An 18,904-nucleotide genomic window follows, 5' to 3' on the forward strand; every position below is an offset into this window, starting at 1 on the left:
ACTTGGGAGATATAGTTTACCTGGGTCAGGTGATTTGAGCTCATTGAAGGCAGTTAGGCACTCTTTATTATCTAAATATTTACCTTGGGTATCAACTCCCTATTAGTCAGATTTTGGGGGTTTTGTCCTCTGGTCTTGATTTCTCAGTCTTTCTTCTTAGTTTCTTTGACTTAAATCCATCTCTTCCTTCAGCCCTAGCTGTTCTCCTTCAACTACTTCTCAAGGCCTCCACATTCAATGTCTGGCCTTTATTCCTAATTCCAAAACACTCTAAATCTTTCACAATTTTTTCATTAGCTCAAGTGCTTTTCTTGTTCCTTCTCCTACATGACACCCCCATAAAGGATAGACCTTTTTTTTTTGGTTAAGAGAATCGTGGTTTATACAAGTGGAAGTAATGACAGAAGTTCGACGCCAGACAAACATATAGACATATTTAATTTATAAAGGCATATATTCAATTTATTTCTTAAATAAAGGATTATTAACATTAAAATAATTTCTGTATATAGTTACAAAGGATATTTTACCTTCCTCAAAATACATTTTCCATTGAATCAGTCTCTGGTTCTGAAAAGGTGACCATGATGTTATCCACAGTGTTTTGCTATGCCAGCCTAAGCTTCACTGAGAAGTTCCAAGATAGCAAATCCATGGGAATTTTTCAGCAAGGGAAATCAGGAACTGAAAAAAAAATCACCTCCTTTCTATATATACCTATATTCAGTTCAGTCAACCACCTTTATGGAGTGAGAAGCCAGAGCGGATGTCTTTCCACTGGGTCCTGTGTGTCTTGAAGATGTGCCGCTCGTTTCGTGGTGAATAGTGCGAGGGTATTTTGCTGCCAGAGCTTGAGGAATGGTTTGCTGAAAGAGAAAAATCCACTCTAGTGAAATGCAATACAATTCTGCATCATTTTTGTAGTGCTAAAACTGACAAGAAAATAGAATCTTCCATCTTTTATAGATTCTGAAGCTAGGAAGAGGCTCTATAGTGCTGGGAAGAATATCAGGGATGGTTGAGGCACAGCCCTTTCCCTCAAGGTGGACAGATGAGAATGGAATTCCTGGGGCCACAGCAGAGATCCCAGGCATCCTCTGGTGGAAAGGTGCCATATGCCTCAAAAGACAAAACACTGGGCACACAGGCAATACCACTGTATCCAGGAAGAAAAGAATCATTGCTTTGCAGGTAGATGACTTTTTTTTTAATCATCTTAGGTTATTTTCACTTGAAAGTAGTGCTGTTCCAACTAATTTGGATACCGAATAACTTGATGCAAAATGAGGATAATTGCTAACCTGTAATACAACTAACCCTGTGCCCTGGGTTGTTGTGCAGAAAGTGCTTTGCAATCTTAAAGCAGAGATGTAAATAAATCTTGACGCAGATGCTGCGTCAAGGATCTGTGATTTCACTCCTGTTGATACTCTCCCTAGTAATGCAAATCACAATCCCCTCTACAACTTGGTGGCCCAGTCCTTGTGTTGCTGTTGCTTCTAAGCCTTTCCTGCTTGGTGAGATCTACTTGAGCCTTCAAGTTCCCTGCCTCAGCTTCCTATCACAAGTGAAGCGCCAGAGGAAAACAGTGTAGGAAATAGTAAAGATACTAATAAGAAAGGCTGGTGGGTTGTACCACCGTGAGGGGGAAAAATCCAAATGTTGTATATTTTATATTTTGTACTTTTTTTCATTGAGAGGAAAGAGATCCCAAGTCTGAAAAGATGCAAATTCTTGATTATTGTCATTAGGGCAGTAAAACTAGCTTGGTAGGTCACACATTCGGCACTGGATTTATAATGGAAATGTGGCCTTTAACAAAATGGTTGCCTATGTTAAAAATAAGCACTATTAATCACTACAAACATATTTTTATTATATTCTTCTATTATATTTATATATATACTATATATATTATATATTTATATATTCTTCTATTGATATTTATCTTAAATAATTCTAAAAAATTTGATCAAAATATTTACCATAAATTTTACAAAGCTGAAAAACATATTTAGTTTCAATTAAAAGTAATCTGACTCAGTTAAAAATAAATTTTTTTCCTATGTGTGACTCCATTAAAAATATTTCAGCATTACAACTAAGAATTCTAAGTGACTCTGGGAAAGTCATTTCACTTTTCTGGGTCTCACTTCCTCATCTGCAAAATGGTGGGTTAGACTTGTGGTTGATCTCCAAGGACCTCGCCAACTCTAAATTTATGAACCTATAATCCCAATTGACTGGGATTTACTCACTACACTTGAAAGTTCTTCTCTAAACACATTTTCTTGGGAGTTTCTTTATATTTAATAAACTTTAAAACTTTTTTGCAATGCTATTTGCTCTTTCAGAAAAGTATTTATTGAGTGTTTATTATGCTAAAAGCATTGGTCTAGACATTGAGAGGCATACAATAAAGAATAACATATTGATCTTGCCCTAAGAGAGCTTAAAGTAAAGCAAACTACAGGACATGCTTGTAAAACGTAGTTGCTAGCAAATTTATTTGGTGCCCTTTTAGAAGAGCTTTACTTCTCTCTTGTGGAAGGTAGGTGAGAGAAAAAAATATGAGTGGATAAAAGTTATCACTGGTTTTGTGCTTCTGAATCTCCTGTAAATTGATAATCAAACAGGGTAAAAAGTTGTAGTAGGTGACCACTTACCTAGCAGATGGGGCTAGAGCATTAAATATGATTCCTAGTTTGATATTATTATTTGTTGTCATTCAGTTCTTTTTCATTCATGTTCAACTCTCTGTATCCCCATTTGGGGTTTTCTTAACAGAGATACTGGAGTGATTTGCCATTTCTTTCTCTAGCTAATTTTACAGATGAGGGAACTGAGGCAAACAGGGTTAAGATACTTGTCCAAGGTCACACAGCTAGTAAGTGTCTGAGGCCAGATTTGAACTCAGCAAGATAAAGTCTTCCAAAGTCTTCCTGACTCCAGGCCCTGGACTCTACCCTACTGCACCACCTCCTGCCTCAATTATTGGTTCTGCAAAAACAATCCTTTAAAAATGGAGCTAGACTAGTGTTAATTAATTTACATATTCCACAGCATACCAAATAGAAGTAGTCTGTGATAATCTAATTTCAGTCTTCATAATCCATAACCTGTTAATGAACACAAACTATACATTCCTGAAAGGGAATGTCATGACTGACAGAAGTTGGTAAATTTAAATTTAAATCTCTGTCCTAGTGAGAGCTTGTGTGAGTAATTTATTTTTTGGTGCTTGAGGTGTTTTTTTGTTTTTTTTTTTTTTTTTTTACCTAGAAAATGGGAATGACATCTATTAATGATTTTATCCTTTTTTTTTTTAACTGCAAACATTATTAATAGAAAAACAAGCCTTGTTCATTGAAAAACACATATGTACTTTCTACTATGCTTTTCCTATCTATTACATGCAAACAGATTCCATGCATATGCTGAAGGAGACCTGATTCCTTGATTTACTAGACTTAGGAAAACGCACCATGTGCAAAGTAGAAGTTACAGATAGTTTGAACACTAGGTCATTAATTCATTCTGGGTCAATGAAAGTTACTTGATTGACTTTGCTGCCTAACCCATGAAAGGGGTAAGAAAAGTCCCTTTATAAGAATGTAAAACAGGTTTAAATTGTTGGGTAAGGTAAACACAGGAGTTCTTTTCCTCTGCTTTGTTTTATCACTTGTATGGTAAGGCAGCACAGTGTATAAGAATGAGCGCTGTCATGGAAATCAGAAGACTGGGATATGAACCCCTGGCTGTATGATCATGGGCAAGTCATTTGGCCATCTGAAGCCTTAATTACATCATCTGCAAAATGTTGTGAAGTAGCCTGTAAATTGGTCTATGACATTAATCTTTCCTGGTTCTAGAATAAATGCAATTAGTATCTTATTAATTTATCTTCCCCAGCAACTAGAACAATTCTCTGCAAATACTGGTATTAAGGACCATAAAATTTAGATATAAAGGGTGTTCCAGAAGTCATCTAGTTGGAACTTCTTTTTCCTCATCTTACAGAGGAGGAAAACAAGACCCAGTCCAACGCTACTGCTCTTGCCACTTCCTCCATCTTTCCCCTCCTCAGTTGTGCCATTTACTGGCAATGGAGCCTTGGGAAAGTCTCTTCAGGTCACTTTCTTCATTGGTAGAATGGGCCAGATGACTTCCAAGATCATTTACGTCTTATGAGAGTCTATGAATTCAGCTTCTGTCTGGAATTATGCTTAACTCTTACTTAGATGCCAGAATTTTGGCTAATAAGATTTAATGTGTTGATTGAATTCAATATGGAAAAATGAATAAAGGACATTTTAAAGAAACTCATAGAAAAGGAGGAGGGAAGCAGCGCGGCGTGGTGGACAGTGAGCAGGCCTTTGAAGGGAGTTCAAGTTTCACTCCTCACACATACTGGCTGTTTGACTCTGGACAAATCATTTATTCTCTCAGTGACCTGGGCAACTCTCTAAGACTGTAAGTTGGAGAAAGGGTGCCAACTTGCATTGTTAAGAAGGTCTTTCTTCACCTGGGAATTCCTTGTCCCAATGCAATCACAGGCCCAGTCCTTACCCTATCCCTATAGATCAGGGCACATAGGGAGAAATAAGCTCAGTGGGGATCATGAGCTCTGACATTCCCTTCTAACAGTACAACATCCTGTCCTTATACTTCTCCCACCTCATATTCTTTCTGATCTCTGGGCCATTCATTTCCCAGTTTATCACTCTTATTTGTTTTATGGTTCTTTCTTCCTTTTGTCTTAATCCTATAAATTTCAATTTCAACAATGCATTATCCTTCACCCTTGAACCCTGGTCAATAACCTTCAGTGGTTATCCATTTGTTTAGAAGATAAAATATAAACTTTTTATCTTGGCTCCAAAGCCCTTCTTTCATAATCTGACTTCAATCTACCTTTCCAGTCTTATTTCCCTCCACTCCTGCTCTGTACACTCAGTGTTCTGGCCAAACTGGGCCACTAGCTGTTCTCTAATCTTATCCTGCCCTTGCCCACCTCTGCATTGGTGCAGATGATTTACCATATACCTGAAATGTGCTCCCTCCACATCTGTGCCTGATGAAATCCTTCTCTTTCTTCAAGGCTCAGGTGGCACCTTCTCCATGAAGCTTTCCCTGATGCTCCAGCTCAAAGTGATCTTGCCCTCATCAAATTTCTTACAGTCCTTGGCCTGATCCTCTCCCTTTTAAAAAACCACATCCTACCTTTATTGTAGTTATTGGTGTTGGTACCTTAATCCCCTATTAGATTTCAGGCTACTTGAGGGTCGGGACTATGTATTTTTTTAAATCTTTGTAACCTTACTTCTTTCTACCATATGTGCTACACAAAGTAGGCATTTAATAAATGAGAATTTGGAGACAAGAGAAACCAGACCAAAGATGGGCAGGAAAATAAAATTTTACCTTGACATAGTAAATAAAAAGTTAATTTCTAAAAGGTTCTAAAATTTCTAAAAGTTTGGAATGAAGGAACAGAACGCTGGATTCAGAACTCATAACTTTTCATTAGAGATAACTCATGACACACGCTTTCCTTATGCTGTGTTGTGCAGCAATAAAATGGGAAAAACAATAAAGAGGGCAAAGATTGTAGCAAGGCTAAGTTAAATTCTAAGTCAGGAGACCTGAATTCTATGTTCACTTTTTGGCACAGTAGGAAGAATACTGCATTTGTAAATCAGAGGTCCAGTCACTTATTTCACCTACATGAATGGCTTCCTCATCTATAAAATTAATAGAATGGATAAGCTGACCTCCAAGGCTTCTTCCACTTCCAAAACGATGGTCCTGTGGATTGGTTCATTTTGTAATTTTAAGTCACATTGATCTCTCTGAACTCCAGTTTCCTCACAGGTAAAATGAGGCTATTACCTGTTGCCATGTGCTTTGGGAATATTGTTAAGAATTAATACTTTAAAAAATCTGTAAAGCCCTTCAGGCACTATTGGAGCAAGGTGGCATTACTGACTTCCTTGTTTATGCAGAATTATCACTAATATAGTACTTTGGTTCCATATCATGGCATGGAGATGACCACAGATTCTCAAAGGCTGTGCCAGGAGAATGCAAACTCTTTGAGGCCCCTCCCTGTTGAGAAGGCTTTGAGTATGGGCCTGGTGATAGGCTATGTTCATCTAAGGACTGGCCTAGCTCAATTTATCAAAAGGGCCACTGGAACATGATTTATTTTAGCTACAACTCAAAAACACTGTCTACTAATGCAAAGAGGGATTGTGATTTGTTTTGGTTTGAGTACCATAAACTGATGAGATCAGAGGTTCTTGAAGGACTGAAGAAGTAACAGGAAAGGAAGTGTTCTATGTAAGTTTTCCAGATAACTGACAATATAATCCTTTATGTGCCAAAACAGTTTGAATGAGTAATTTTAGTTGAGAATTTTTCTACTGTGAATTGCAGTCTTCCTTGACTTCTTATAAAGATAAATTGTACTTGATGACTCAAAGTCATCATTTGAAGAGCATCGATCATTTTGGGATGTACTTGGTTACTGAATGTGTTCATCTCTTCTTTTATGGCCCTGTGTGGTTATTCCTATTATGTGTTTATGTCTGTTTTTCATAATTTTTCTGTTTTAAAATTTCTAATTTTTCTATGTCTTTTCTCACTATTAGGTTGTCAGTTATGATTGAAACTTTTTTTTTTCTTCCTTTAAGGTCCCTCCTCTCCAGAAAAGTAAGCTTTTTAGAATTCTGCATAAAGAGTAAAAAAGTACTGAATGAAGCCTAAGAGCTTCTACGTACGGGACGAGGGCTTCATGGACTGTGTGGCTTTTATTTTGGCTGCTCAGATTTTGTGTATTTCCTGGTCCTCAGCTATATTCTGTATAGATGAAATTTTCAGATAAGGCAGCTTTTGTGAGGCTAGATTACTAAAGTGCAGTTTCTGATAATGTGCATTATATTTTGAACTATCATGCTTTTCAGCAGCTGTAAAATTGTGCTTATAACCCAAGTTTATGACTATTAGTACCAATATGTAACACAATGAAAGCAGGAATTACTGGCAAAGTACACATTATCTTAAGATAAGTTCTTTAGACAATTAAATTTCATATAGTGACGGGCAGGGAAGAAAGAGCATGAAATATGTACGTGCTGAGATGTTGAAGGAAATATGGTTAGTGATCTTGGATACTTTCTCCTTACCACATCTAAGATAACTGTTTAGATTTGAAAATCTTTGCTCTTAAAAATGGAGTAACTTTTTGATATGCCCTCCATATAAAAGGAAAAGGAAACGGAAACAGGAACACCTTAGCATTATAAGATGGCTGGGCAGTGGTGGAAAAGTGTTCATAATCTTAATAACAAAGAAACAAAAAAAATTCTGGATAGGAGAGGCTAGGTCAAAGAAAAATATGTTACTCTGTTGTGAATCACTTTATATCTCTATTTGAAAACTCTGTCAATATTTTCTGTTCAGATACTGTTCTTAAAATGAATGAGATAATGGTCCTTTTAGGGAAATAGTTCCTGGCATAAGATGAGAATTTAAAACTCCAAGTTCTGTCTCAATTACAAAGTCTAAAAAGCACTGGTTGCTATTGAAACTATTTCAGTTTAGAGTAGTGCCAACTATGCAGGTAAAAAAGTTAAGGAGTCCAAGGTGAAGGGCTAGCTAGCCTATTTCAGACTCAAAAAGATAAGCTGCTAGGGAAATGTCTAACTGGGAAAGGACTGTAAGGATTTCCTAACAAATGACTTCAGTGATAGAGAAGCCATCCAATGCAACCCATTCCATTTTCAGACAGTTGTAGTTGTTAGATTATTCCTATTAGAGTCAAAAAATTGACCCTCTCTAATTCCACACGAAAACTCTTCAAGTATGTGCTAAAAGCAGAGCAGCCTATAAGTTTTTCACTTTCCTTTCTGATAAGGTAATCTTGAAAAAGAGAGAAATGATGAGGGGAACAGTTATTCTAGACCTGGTTCTGACCAATTAGGAGGAACTGATTGGTGAAACTGGAAGTCAGTGACCATGTTATCATTAACTTTGTGGGGGAAAAAAAACCAGAAGAGCAACATAGGCATGGTGTCATGTGGAGTTTAGGGGGGCAGATTTCAAAGACTTCAGAGACAGGATTATGAGGACCATAGTTGGAGTCTTTCATTAAACATCTCAAGAGAGATGGGAAGAACCCAAGAAAGAAATTCTGGTGATGAGCTCCCTGTACAGTCACACCTTTAGACAACTCTCCCTTTTCTTCTTCATCAGGATCACCTGCAACTGGGTTAGACAAAATTTCCTTGTTCCCAAATTCCCTAAATCAGCCAGTCCCTCTTTATTGGTCAGAATCAGGGTTTGAACAGGCACGTCTTCCATTTCTTTCTCCACTTTCTGAAAGTAAGCCAAGTGGAGACTTTATCAGATACTCTGATCTTAGCAAATATAGAATAAGAATGGTGTTGGGAAGAAAAACAGAACCAGCTGAGGCTTGTGATAAATAGCAGACATAACAAAAAGTGGAAGGGGTTTTTTAGGTTTCAGGAAGGCATAAGACCCCTGCCTGTGTCAGATGGTAAGATAAGGGACAACAGAGAGAAGACAAAACTACTCAACTCCTATAGTTTGCTTCTATTTTCTTTCCACCAAGGACAATGATCTTCAGAGTAGGAAAGACAGAACAAAAATGGTAAATAGGGAAATGAAATCCCAAATAAATAAGGAGCTAGCAAGAAGGCAATTAGCTTTTTCTCAAATGAGTTCAGGTTCTTCAGGTTAGAAAAATCACATGTAGGGGGACTGAAAACTCACTGATATATGTTTGGCAAACCACTGTCAATGGTCTTTAATCAGCAGTGTCAAATTGGAGAGGTGCTATAGGACATGTTTCAAAAGAGGTCAATGAATTTAGTATATATTCCCAGTAAAACTCCAAAATATTATAGAGATAGTTTATGGGCACTCACAGAAAAGAAGAGGATGGTTGAACCAGCTTCATCAATAAGTCATGCCCAAAAATATTTCATTTCTTTTCTTTTTTTTAAAAATAAGATTAGTATATGAGGCAGAATGATGTGGAGAGGCACAGAGGATAGAATGCTGGACCTGGAGACAGGAAGGTCTGAGTTCAAATCTGGCCTCAGACACTTATTAGATGTGTGATCCTGAGCAAGTCACTTAACCTCTGTCTGTCTCTATTTCTTCATCTATAAAATGGGTATAATAACAGCACCTACCTCCCAGGTTATTGTGCAGATTGAATGAAATAATATTTGTAAAGTGCTTAGCATAGGGTCTGGTGCTTTAAAAAATGCTTGCTATCTATTTATGTATTGATTTCAATAAGGAATCTGACAAGGTCTCTCATACTATCCTTGTGGATAAGATGGAGACATATGGATTGGATGACAGCACAATTAGGTAGGTTTGGAATTGGCTGCCTGACCAGATTCAGAGAAGTGACTAAAGGATCAATATCAACCTAGAAAATGTTCAGTAGAGTAACTGAAGGTTCTGTCCTTGGTCAAATTTTGATCATATTTTTATGACTTGGATGAAAGCATTGGTGATATATCAAATCTGTGGATGAAATGAAGTTGGGAGAGAGAGCTAATGCAATGTTTGGATGTAGGCCACATTCTTCCCCAATCCTCCAAAAAAATATGCCCAAGAAAAAAATGAAACCCATGAATGGCTTATAATCATTATTATTATTATTATTTTTAACTATAATTACATTTGTTTTCTTTTCAAAGAGGCATGTGACTTATATTCAGGTCAACATAGTACATTTGATGACAGAATTAGGATCCAAAAGGAACCAGGTGGACTGAAACTGTAGGTTGAATCTAACAAGATGAAATGTAATAAAGACACATTATGTCTTTTATTTGGGTTTCAAAAAACCAGCTGCATGGGTAATAGACAGGGGAGACAGGGCTAGAAAGAAGGGTTTGAATGGCTTTGAAGTTCAATATGAATCAATATTGTGAGAGGGGAATCAGAAGAAGGCAAAGGGATCTTGGTTGCATTAACACTAGAAGAATGTCAAGTGGGAGGGAGGCAGGGCAGTCTCAATGAAGGCCATCCCAGTTAGCATGTCACTTTGTAAGAGGGACCTGATAGACTGAAAGTATCTAGAAGAGGATGACTAGCATGAAATTGGAACTTCAAACGACGCCTGCCCAAAACAACTGGCTGAAGGAACTAGGGATGTTAAATCTAGAGAAGAAAAAGTTTAATGAGGACATTATCACAGTCTTCGAGTATATAGTGGGTTGTCACAAGGAAAAAGGATTAGACTAGCTTTGCTTTATCTTAAAGGGCAGAAGTTTTAGAAATTGAAAGGAGGTAGATTTTGCTTAAAATGAGAAAAAAGTTTTAGAAATTAAAAGGAGGTACATTTTGCTTAATATGAGAAAAAACTTCTCTAACAACTGTCTGTGTCCCCAAATTGAATGGATGTTCTCAGGGAGTAGGAGGAGGTTCCCCATCACAGGAGATCTTTAAATAGAGGCTGAGTGATCTACCTGTTGTTGAGGATGTTGTACAAAGGATTCCTGTGAGTTAGGGCTACGAACAGATGACCTCTTAATGTCACCCAACTCTGAGACTTTTTTTTTCTTTCTTTTTAGGCAATTGGGGTTAAGTGACTTGCCCAGGGTCACACAGATAGTGTCAAGTGTTTGGTCTGAGGTGGGTTTTGAACTCAGTTCCTCCTGACTTCAGGCCGGTGCTCTATCCACTGCGCCACCCAGCTGCCCTAAACTCTGAGACTTTTGCTAGTAGCTGTTGGATAATAGAAATAACATGATTAAGATGCCAAGCCACTTATACCTTAATAGAGTATTTATTTTCAAAATACTAAATTAAATAATGAAACAAAAAAATAGACATATAAAAACAATGGCTAATGTAGCAATCTCTTCTGTTCAAAATGAAAGAAAAACCCCACACATTTGTAAAGTTAAACACAATTGTATTCAACTAATAAAGCTTAAGGTAATAATTCCAATTCTTCCAAGTGCTTCGATCTTTTTCCTCTCTGGCTTCCTCCTTGGCTCTGGTCTTCAGCCTCACTAGAGTTCACTACAGCTGAAGTTATATTATCAAATTAATCCAGCCGGCTTATCCTTAATTTAACCATTCTGATATCCTATCAGGCAGCTTCATTCAGGAAGGAAGATAATTAAATCATCATCAGTGAGTTAATGAGACTCTCATTAACACTTTGGTCTCTGTAGTGTACAAGAGCATGTAACACTGAGAATGGATGGAGAAATGATTCTCTTTCCCATGAATTTCTATTTACAGGTATGGGTATCTTTGCTAAATGAATGTAACTTAGCTAAGCACACATCTAACTGTTTACCTAAAAGAAGGGTAAAAACTGAGAAAATAGAGAATGATTTTTTTGGGACTGATTGATAACACAACCATTAACAAAATTAGGAATCCCTGATATTATTTTACCCTTATTGCCAGAGCACACCCAGCTCCTTCTCTGTTACATCTGATCAATTCTTACAGAAGCTTTATATAGCCAAAAGTATCTTGTAGGAAATGATTCTGCAAAGAATGACTTTCTAAACTGAAGCAAAGGTTGATATAGAATAATGGAGTAAATCAAAGTTTTGAGAACACAACACTAAGAAGCAAACACAGGACTTTTTTATGAGTGTTGTTGACAACACTCCTCAGCAGGCTGGCTTTTAGAAGTGTTTACTGGGATATAGACTCTTAGAGGGAAAATCCTTTTTGTTTGCACTAACATTTTTCACAAAAAGTCATCGAATACGGACTTACCTGTGTAACTGGATGATGTTTTTCTATAACAACAGAACTCATGGGAGGCAAGACCCCCATTACAGCTAAATTGCTAAAATTTCTACTGGTTTTAATAGGCAAATCAGATCTCCCTGCAATTCGAGCTGTAATTGTTCTTCCTGCCTTCTGCTGAACAGATGTCACAACCTTTGGTCCAAACTAGATGAACAAAGAAGGAAATAACCAATGAGGAAATAATCACCTTGGACAAACAAGTATTTTGTATTTACATATAATACTCAATTCAATTATTACTCTCTTTTCTATGTGGTATTATATCTAATTATAGTTAAAACATTACCTTAAAATGAGTAACAAATTACAAAAAATTTGCCTCACAATTTCATAAGATTATAGCACTATGCAAATTATGAATAAGCCAAATCTTTATTGATAAATGAAAATGAGCTATCTTCAATTGGATACAAGCATATTCTAGCACACAGTAAGGACTTAAAAAAAATTAAAAGCCCAGAAATGAAAATTGTTTAAATATTTTTAACCCTATATTCAAATGATAAGAAGAAACCTTCAAAGGAAAATAAGAAAAAAAAGGAAACCCCCCCCCCAGATTTTCAAATCACTGCTCAAGTTCTGTCACTTAACCCAGACATATATAGCTATTGTTCTCCTCATTCTCCTTTCAACTGAGTGCAACAGAAGAAAATATCTAAATTAGCTGAAATGAAAATTACAGGGAAAATTTTCAATAATTCTGGAGTCAAAATCAGTAGAGATTAGCATGCCACCTACTGTTCAACATGAAACAACTGCACATGGTATTTGCTTGTATAAAATCTGTATTTTGAGAACATATTTTCAACCTAAATACTTTCCCCTTATTTACTTTAATACAATTGCAGCTGTTTCCAAAGAACGAGTGGGATTCCCAGCTGCTGGCCTTGTTTCCATAGTACTAGCAAACTAATACTTGTTTTTTGTCTACTTCTTTCTCTGTTAACAGGCAGTTTTTTCCCCCAGTGAAGCTTCTTGACTACCAGATACACCAATAACCAGGGTATATTTTGGATCAGTAGGAATCTTTTAAAAGTCAGATCAAAATGGAATGGCTTTATAAGAAAGTATCCCTGATTTCAGGAAATGCTTTCGGATTCCTAGCATCAGGGCTCCTGGCATTTGTCCTCTGTGATCCTGTTAGGAGGAATAGTTTCAGCCATGAAATTAATTTTTATAAATATAGCACCTACTATGTGCAAGGTGCTATGGCAAGTGTGACAGTGAGGGTCAAGAGAAATAACTTTTATGTTATAACTTCTATTATAGTTATAAGTGTTTTATACTCTACATATAATTTCTTGAGGGCAAGAAACCACCTTAAGAACCTAAGGGGGACTATACGGCATGTAAATACAGAAATACAATAGGAGGTATAAAATGAAAATGCAAGTTGAGCTGTGCCTGGAAGGATGGGGTACAGATGGGGCTGTTGGGGGGTGGAGGGAGGAATATGAGCAAAGGCCCAGGGACAGACAAGTTTAGGAGGACAGTCAATAGTCTAATTTGACTGAAACACAGCCTCTGTAGTTAACAGCAGTAGGCAGTATTTATTATGTGCCATCATATGCATGTCCTGGACTAGGTAAGGGGATACAATGACAAAAATGAAAATAGTTCCTATCCTCAAGAAGCTTACAGTCTACTGGGAGAAACAGCATGTAAATAGATTACTAAAATACAAAATAAATACAAAATAAAGAAAAAGTAATTTTGGAAGAGGGAAGTGCTAACAACTGGGGAAAAGGCTTCTTGAAAAAGATGACACTTGAAATGAGCCTTGAATAAAGCCAAGAGATGAAGAGAGTGTTCCAGGTCTGTGGGACAACCTATACAAAGCAAAAAAAAAAAAAAAAAAAGGAGATAGGATGCCAAGTATGAGGACTGGCAAGAAAACCAATGTGGCTATAACTTAAGAGGGTGTGAGTTAGAATGATGGGAAATAAGACAGAATGCTCTTGGATTGTGAAGAGTTTTAAAAGCTCAAAAGATGACCCTGTTTTATCCTTGAGACACTAGGGGGCCTCCAAGAATGAGGGAAATGTCAAGTCAGACCTGCAATTCAGGGATATAAATTTGGAAGTTATGTGGAGAATGGACTGGAAAAGGCTGAGACTGAAGTAGGGAGACCAATTAGGATGTTTGTTTTTTTGCTAGGCAATGGGGTTAAGTGACTTGCCCGGGGTCACGAAGCTAGTAAGTGTCAAGTGTCTGAGGCCGCATTTGAACTCAGGTCCTCCTGACTCCAGGGCCAGTGTTCTATCCACTGTGCCACCTACCTGCCCCCAAGACCAATTACGATGTTACTGTAGCAGTAGAGGCGAGAGGCAATGAGGGTAGTAGTTATATGAGTGGATTGAAAGGGAAAGATGCAAGATTTGTGGTAAAGGCAGAATTGGTAAGATTTGGCAACTTATTGGATATGGGGGACAAGGTAGAGGGAATTGTTAAGCACGACTCAAAGGTTTTGAACTTGTGTGACTGGAAGAATGGTGATGCTCTCAATAAAAATAGGAGAGTCAAGAAGTAGGGTGAGTTTTAGGAAGCATATAATGAGTTTTGATTTAGATGTGTTAGGTGTGAGCTGCTTGTGAGACATTCAGGTGAAGAAGTTCAGCACAGAACAGTGCTCATAGGAATAAGGGGACAGCTATTACGGTCTCTCCCAAGTATTCTCTTCTCTAAACTTCTCAGCTCCTGCAACTCATTCTCATCTGGTGTGACCTTGGGGCCCTTCATCATCCTGGCTGCTCTTCTCTAGACACTGTCCAGCTTATCAATGACCTTCTTAAAATGTGGCACCCAGGACAGAACCCAATCCTTTATATTTGGTCCGACCAGGGCTGAGTACGGAAGAAGACTAATACCTTCAAAGTCCTGGACACTACATTTCTCTTAATGTTGCCTAAAGTCACATTAGCTTTCTTGGCAGGCATGTTATACTATTAACTCCTATTGAGCTTGTGATCCACTAAATCCCCCAGATCCTTCTCAGAAGAACTACTATACTTCCCTCATCTTGTTCTCAGGAAGTTGATTTTTTTGGATGCAAGTACAGGATGTTATGTTTATACTTATTATATTTCATCTTATTTCACCCAATGTATGTCTTTTAAGATCTATTTGATTCTTGTTTGTTATTTTTATGTGAGGCAATTGGGGTTGAGTGACTTGCGCAGAGTCACACAGCTAGTGAGTGTTCTGTGTCTGAGGCCGGATTTGAGCTCAGGTCCTCCTGACACCAGGGCCAGTGCTCTAACCACTGCACCACCTAGCTGCTCCGATCTATTTGATTCTAATTCTGCCACCATGTGTGTCAGCTATTTCTCTAGCTTTGTGTCACCTGTAAATTCAAATAAGGCTACTTAAATCACTGATAAAAAAGTTATACACCCAAGCACAGATCCCTGAGACCAGATACCTCCTTCCAAGCTGACACCAAGCCATTAATGACTCCTCTTTGTAGCTGGTAATTCAACCAGTTCCAAATTTGTCCAACTGAACTGCCATCCAGCTCATATCTATCTTGTCCAGCAGAAGCACATGGAAGACTTTATCAGATGTTTTGGTAAAATCTCGGTTAAGGTGTATCTATAGTACTCCCTGGATTTAGCAATCTTGTAACTTTGTCAAAAAAGAAATGAAGTTAGGACCGGTTTTTGATAAAGTCATGATGGCTCTGGGTTGCTGCCTCCCTTTCTGGATAGTCCCTATTTTAAAAAATAACCCATTCTAGAATTACTCAAGAGGTTTGATTAAACTTCACTGATCTATAGTTTGTTTATTCTTTTCTCTTCTCTCTTTTGAAAAGCATGGAATTTGCCCTCCTCCAGTCCCTTAGTACTTTTCCTGTTCTCCATAGTATATTTTAGTCCCTGAGAAAGTTTGTTCTTCCGAGTTAGGTGACTTGAGTTCCATCAAGGACAGCTAGGTAATCACAGATTTAAGAGCAGAAAGGGAACTTAGAAGCCATTTAGTCCAATCCTCTAATTCTACAAATGAGGAAATAGGCTTAAAGGTTAAGTGACTTGCCTAGGGTCACAGCTAAGTAAGTGTAAGAGACAGGATCTGAACCCACTATTGTATCATTGGCCTCTCTTTACTGTCTCCCTATTTATCTTGGGAATCAACACTCTATTAACTATTAAAAAAAAAAATCTGTCCTTTCTAGGCCTAACACCATTTTTCTTGGCATAGGAAAACAGAGGCAAAATTTGGCAGCTTCTCTTTCTCTTTGTTGTCAATCATCACTGGTACATCTAGCCTCAAGCAGTAGTGCTATCTCTTCTTTGATTCTATCCTAATATATGGTTGCACCTCGTTCTGTTCTCTTTAACTCTCCTTGCTAATCTTAGCTTATTTTGAGATCTAGAATTTCTGACACAATTCTTTAAACTTGGCCATATTTTGGCATTTACCCTCTTGTTAGGGGCGGGTCAACCTCGTTATTTTAAGTTGGATGTTGGGACAAAATGAGGCACTCCCAAATCACTGAATACTTAACAAAAGGTTTACTTTGCCCCAACACAGCAGGGTTATTCAGCAAAGATCCTGGACATAGGACCCCCTCCCTTGTCTCCATACGGAAAAGTGTCTGGTTAGCAGGGCAGGGTATGGTGATTTGAGCAATCTTCAGACATATACCAAATCAGAGGGGCCACAACTCCCTCTGGATGGGCCTTTTTATGTCCTTAGGTGAACAGGAAGCAGTATAATAAAGGAAAGCAGGGGCCAATCAAGTCCTAGGGACATCTTTGTTGCCTTTTTGGGGAAATGGAGGAACCCTGGTCTTAAGACACCTCTATTTCTTGTTCATGATTTCACCTTCTTGCATAGTTGTTTAAAACTCAAGTTGGCTAGTGAATTCCCTGTATATCACATGGCTGTCTTTCTTTAGACAACTATTCTTTCTCTATCTCATTAGAGCAATTTTTCTTTTTCTCTCCCCGCCTCCCCTGCCCCAATTTCATTCTTGAAAGCTTCCCATCCCCCTTGAGATGACTTCCCTTGCAAGATTTTAGGACATGGAAGCTTATATATGAACTCTTTGAAAGCTGCTCTCCCAAAATCTACAGTGCATGTAACACTACCCTCAGCTTTTGTCATCTTCTCTATCACAAATTCTAAAAGGGAACATAGCTCCCCTCAAAGGTTCTCATCATTTCTAACCCAGCAACCAGGGCTTCTCCTAGAGCCACATTCTAGTCACGGGCATCACCCCATCAAGTCTCCAGGCAGCAGGTATACTAAAGAAGATAGTTGTGTCTGGCCAGAGTCAGGAAGACCCAGGTCAAGATTGGGCCTCTGACACGTGCCAGCCTCTAACCATGGAGAGTCTTTTAACCTCTCTAAGCTGCAATTCCCTCAGCCGTAAAATGGATTTTTGTTATGAGCCTTAAAACCTTAAATAATTAGTTGTTTCTATTACTTAGGAGGTCAAATTTACTTGTCAGTCATATTTTCTGAATCTTGAGGCCACAGATTTTATCACTGGATCCTCTCTCGGATTTTTGTTTTCTTTGGCTTCCTAGATGTCATAATTACTATTCTTCTTCTGACACCGTCAGTAGTATCTAGCTTGGTGGATTGAGGCAGTTTTCTTGCTCCCCCTTCCTTTTTCAGTTTAAGGCCCTTTTGACTATATTCAAAAGATTACAGGCAAATAAACTTTTGTTTCATGCATGCACTTAATTTCTGGCTTGGAGGCTGTCATTCTTATATTTAAGCTCTAGTCTAGAAATCTTTATTTTATTTTCAGATTACACTTTAGCACAGTGGTTTCACTTTATGATTTAAGTGAATTAAATTTGAATAAAACAGAATTTTCTTTTTGTATGTGCATGTTTGCACAAAAGTGTTCCTATTTTGAGGTTGGGAAGTTGGCCAAAGTTTTGTTGTTGTTACTAATGATTTACTTATGTTGAATTATTCATTTACTAGGGGTGGGGAACCTTAGACCTCCTACGTCATGGCCCCTGTCATACATAGTCAAAAGTGCATAGAAAACAGATAAACAGACAAGGGGGCAGCTAGGTGGTACAGTGGATGGAGCACTGGCCCTGGAGTCAGGAGGACCTGAGTTCAAATACGGTCTCAGACCACTCACTGAAACTTACTAGCCTTTCTCAAACCTCTAATTGTTCATGCTTTGCTTAGAACATAGTACATGTTTGTTGAATAGCACTAATCTATTGTGGGAAAGTGGCACCACCTTGTGGCCAACCTCAGAAATTTGTTCAAGTCTTTTTCCTACCATCTCTAGTACCATGCCCTCTCCTCCTTATCATTCACAGATTTATCTAAGCAATCTTTTTCCTATGTATTGACATATCCATCTTAATCCCACTTCAAGAGAACTTAGAATTCTTGTCCAGTTCACCTAGGAAAACCTCTTTGATTTCTTCATTAGATTCTCTATGCGAGCCAAAACCCAATCTATAAATGTGGCTAAAAAGCATAAAGGTAGAGCCAGTCACTACAAATCTAGCAAAGAAAAGGAAAGTTATAAAAAGCTTAAGTGAAAAGAGACTGTAAAAATATCAACCCTAGCTACTTTTGAGTTCTTTTCATAATCCTTTTTCTTTTCCTTAACCACCAACATTCTAGAAAAAACAAAAATCTTTATCTTAAGCACTTTTCTTACTTTCCATTCAGCTTTTTTTTTTTTTTTTGGCTAGGCAATGGGGTTTAGTGACTTGCCCAGGGTCACACAGCTAGCAAGTGTCAAGTGTTTGGTCTGAGGCTGGATTTGGACTCAGGTCCTCCTGACTTCAGGGCTGGTGCTCTATCCACTGCGACACCTAGCTGCCTATTTCTATTCAGTTTAACAACTAGTATTGTAAGAATACCATTTTTTTACCTATATATTTTTTGTTGTTCTAACAACAAAGTGCTTTACCATCTGTTGTGAACAGATCATATTTTTAGCCATATAATGAACGGACTGATCAAGGCTTATGTGGGTTTGCCTGGAACTCAACTACCAATAACCACTTATGACACTACTTCTATGGGAAGGTGTATTCTGAGTCTGTCTCCTTTTCCAGTCTCCCTAAAGAAACAAAATACCACAATAACA

General features: G+C 37.8%; 1 protein-coding gene across 2 annotated transcripts in view; it reads right to left on the reverse strand.

The window, feature by feature from the left end:
- Nucleotides 1-435: 435 nt before the first annotated feature.
- POC5 (POC5 centriolar protein) overlaps nt 436-18,904 on the reverse strand; it is a 61,728-nt gene continuing 43,259 nt past the window's right edge. For both annotated transcript variants that reach the window (XM_027863326.1, XM_027863325.1), the window contains exons 11-12: nt 11,791-11,970; nt 436-866 (exon numbers count right to left, since the gene is read on the reverse strand). In XM_027863326.1, coding sequence (XP_027719127.1) covers nt 729-866; nt 11,791-11,970 — 318 coding nt within the window. In that variant the 3' untranslated portion in view covers nt 436-728. The remainder of the gene's footprint in view (nt 867-11,790; nt 11,971-18,904) is intronic.

Source organism: Vombatus ursinus, unplaced genomic scaffold, assembly GCF_900497805.2.
Source record: "Vombatus ursinus unplaced genomic scaffold, bare-nosed wombat genome assembly UNPS02014772.1, whole genome shotgun sequence".
Taxonomy (NCBI): Eukaryota; Metazoa; Chordata; class Mammalia; order Diprotodontia; family Vombatidae; genus Vombatus; species Vombatus ursinus.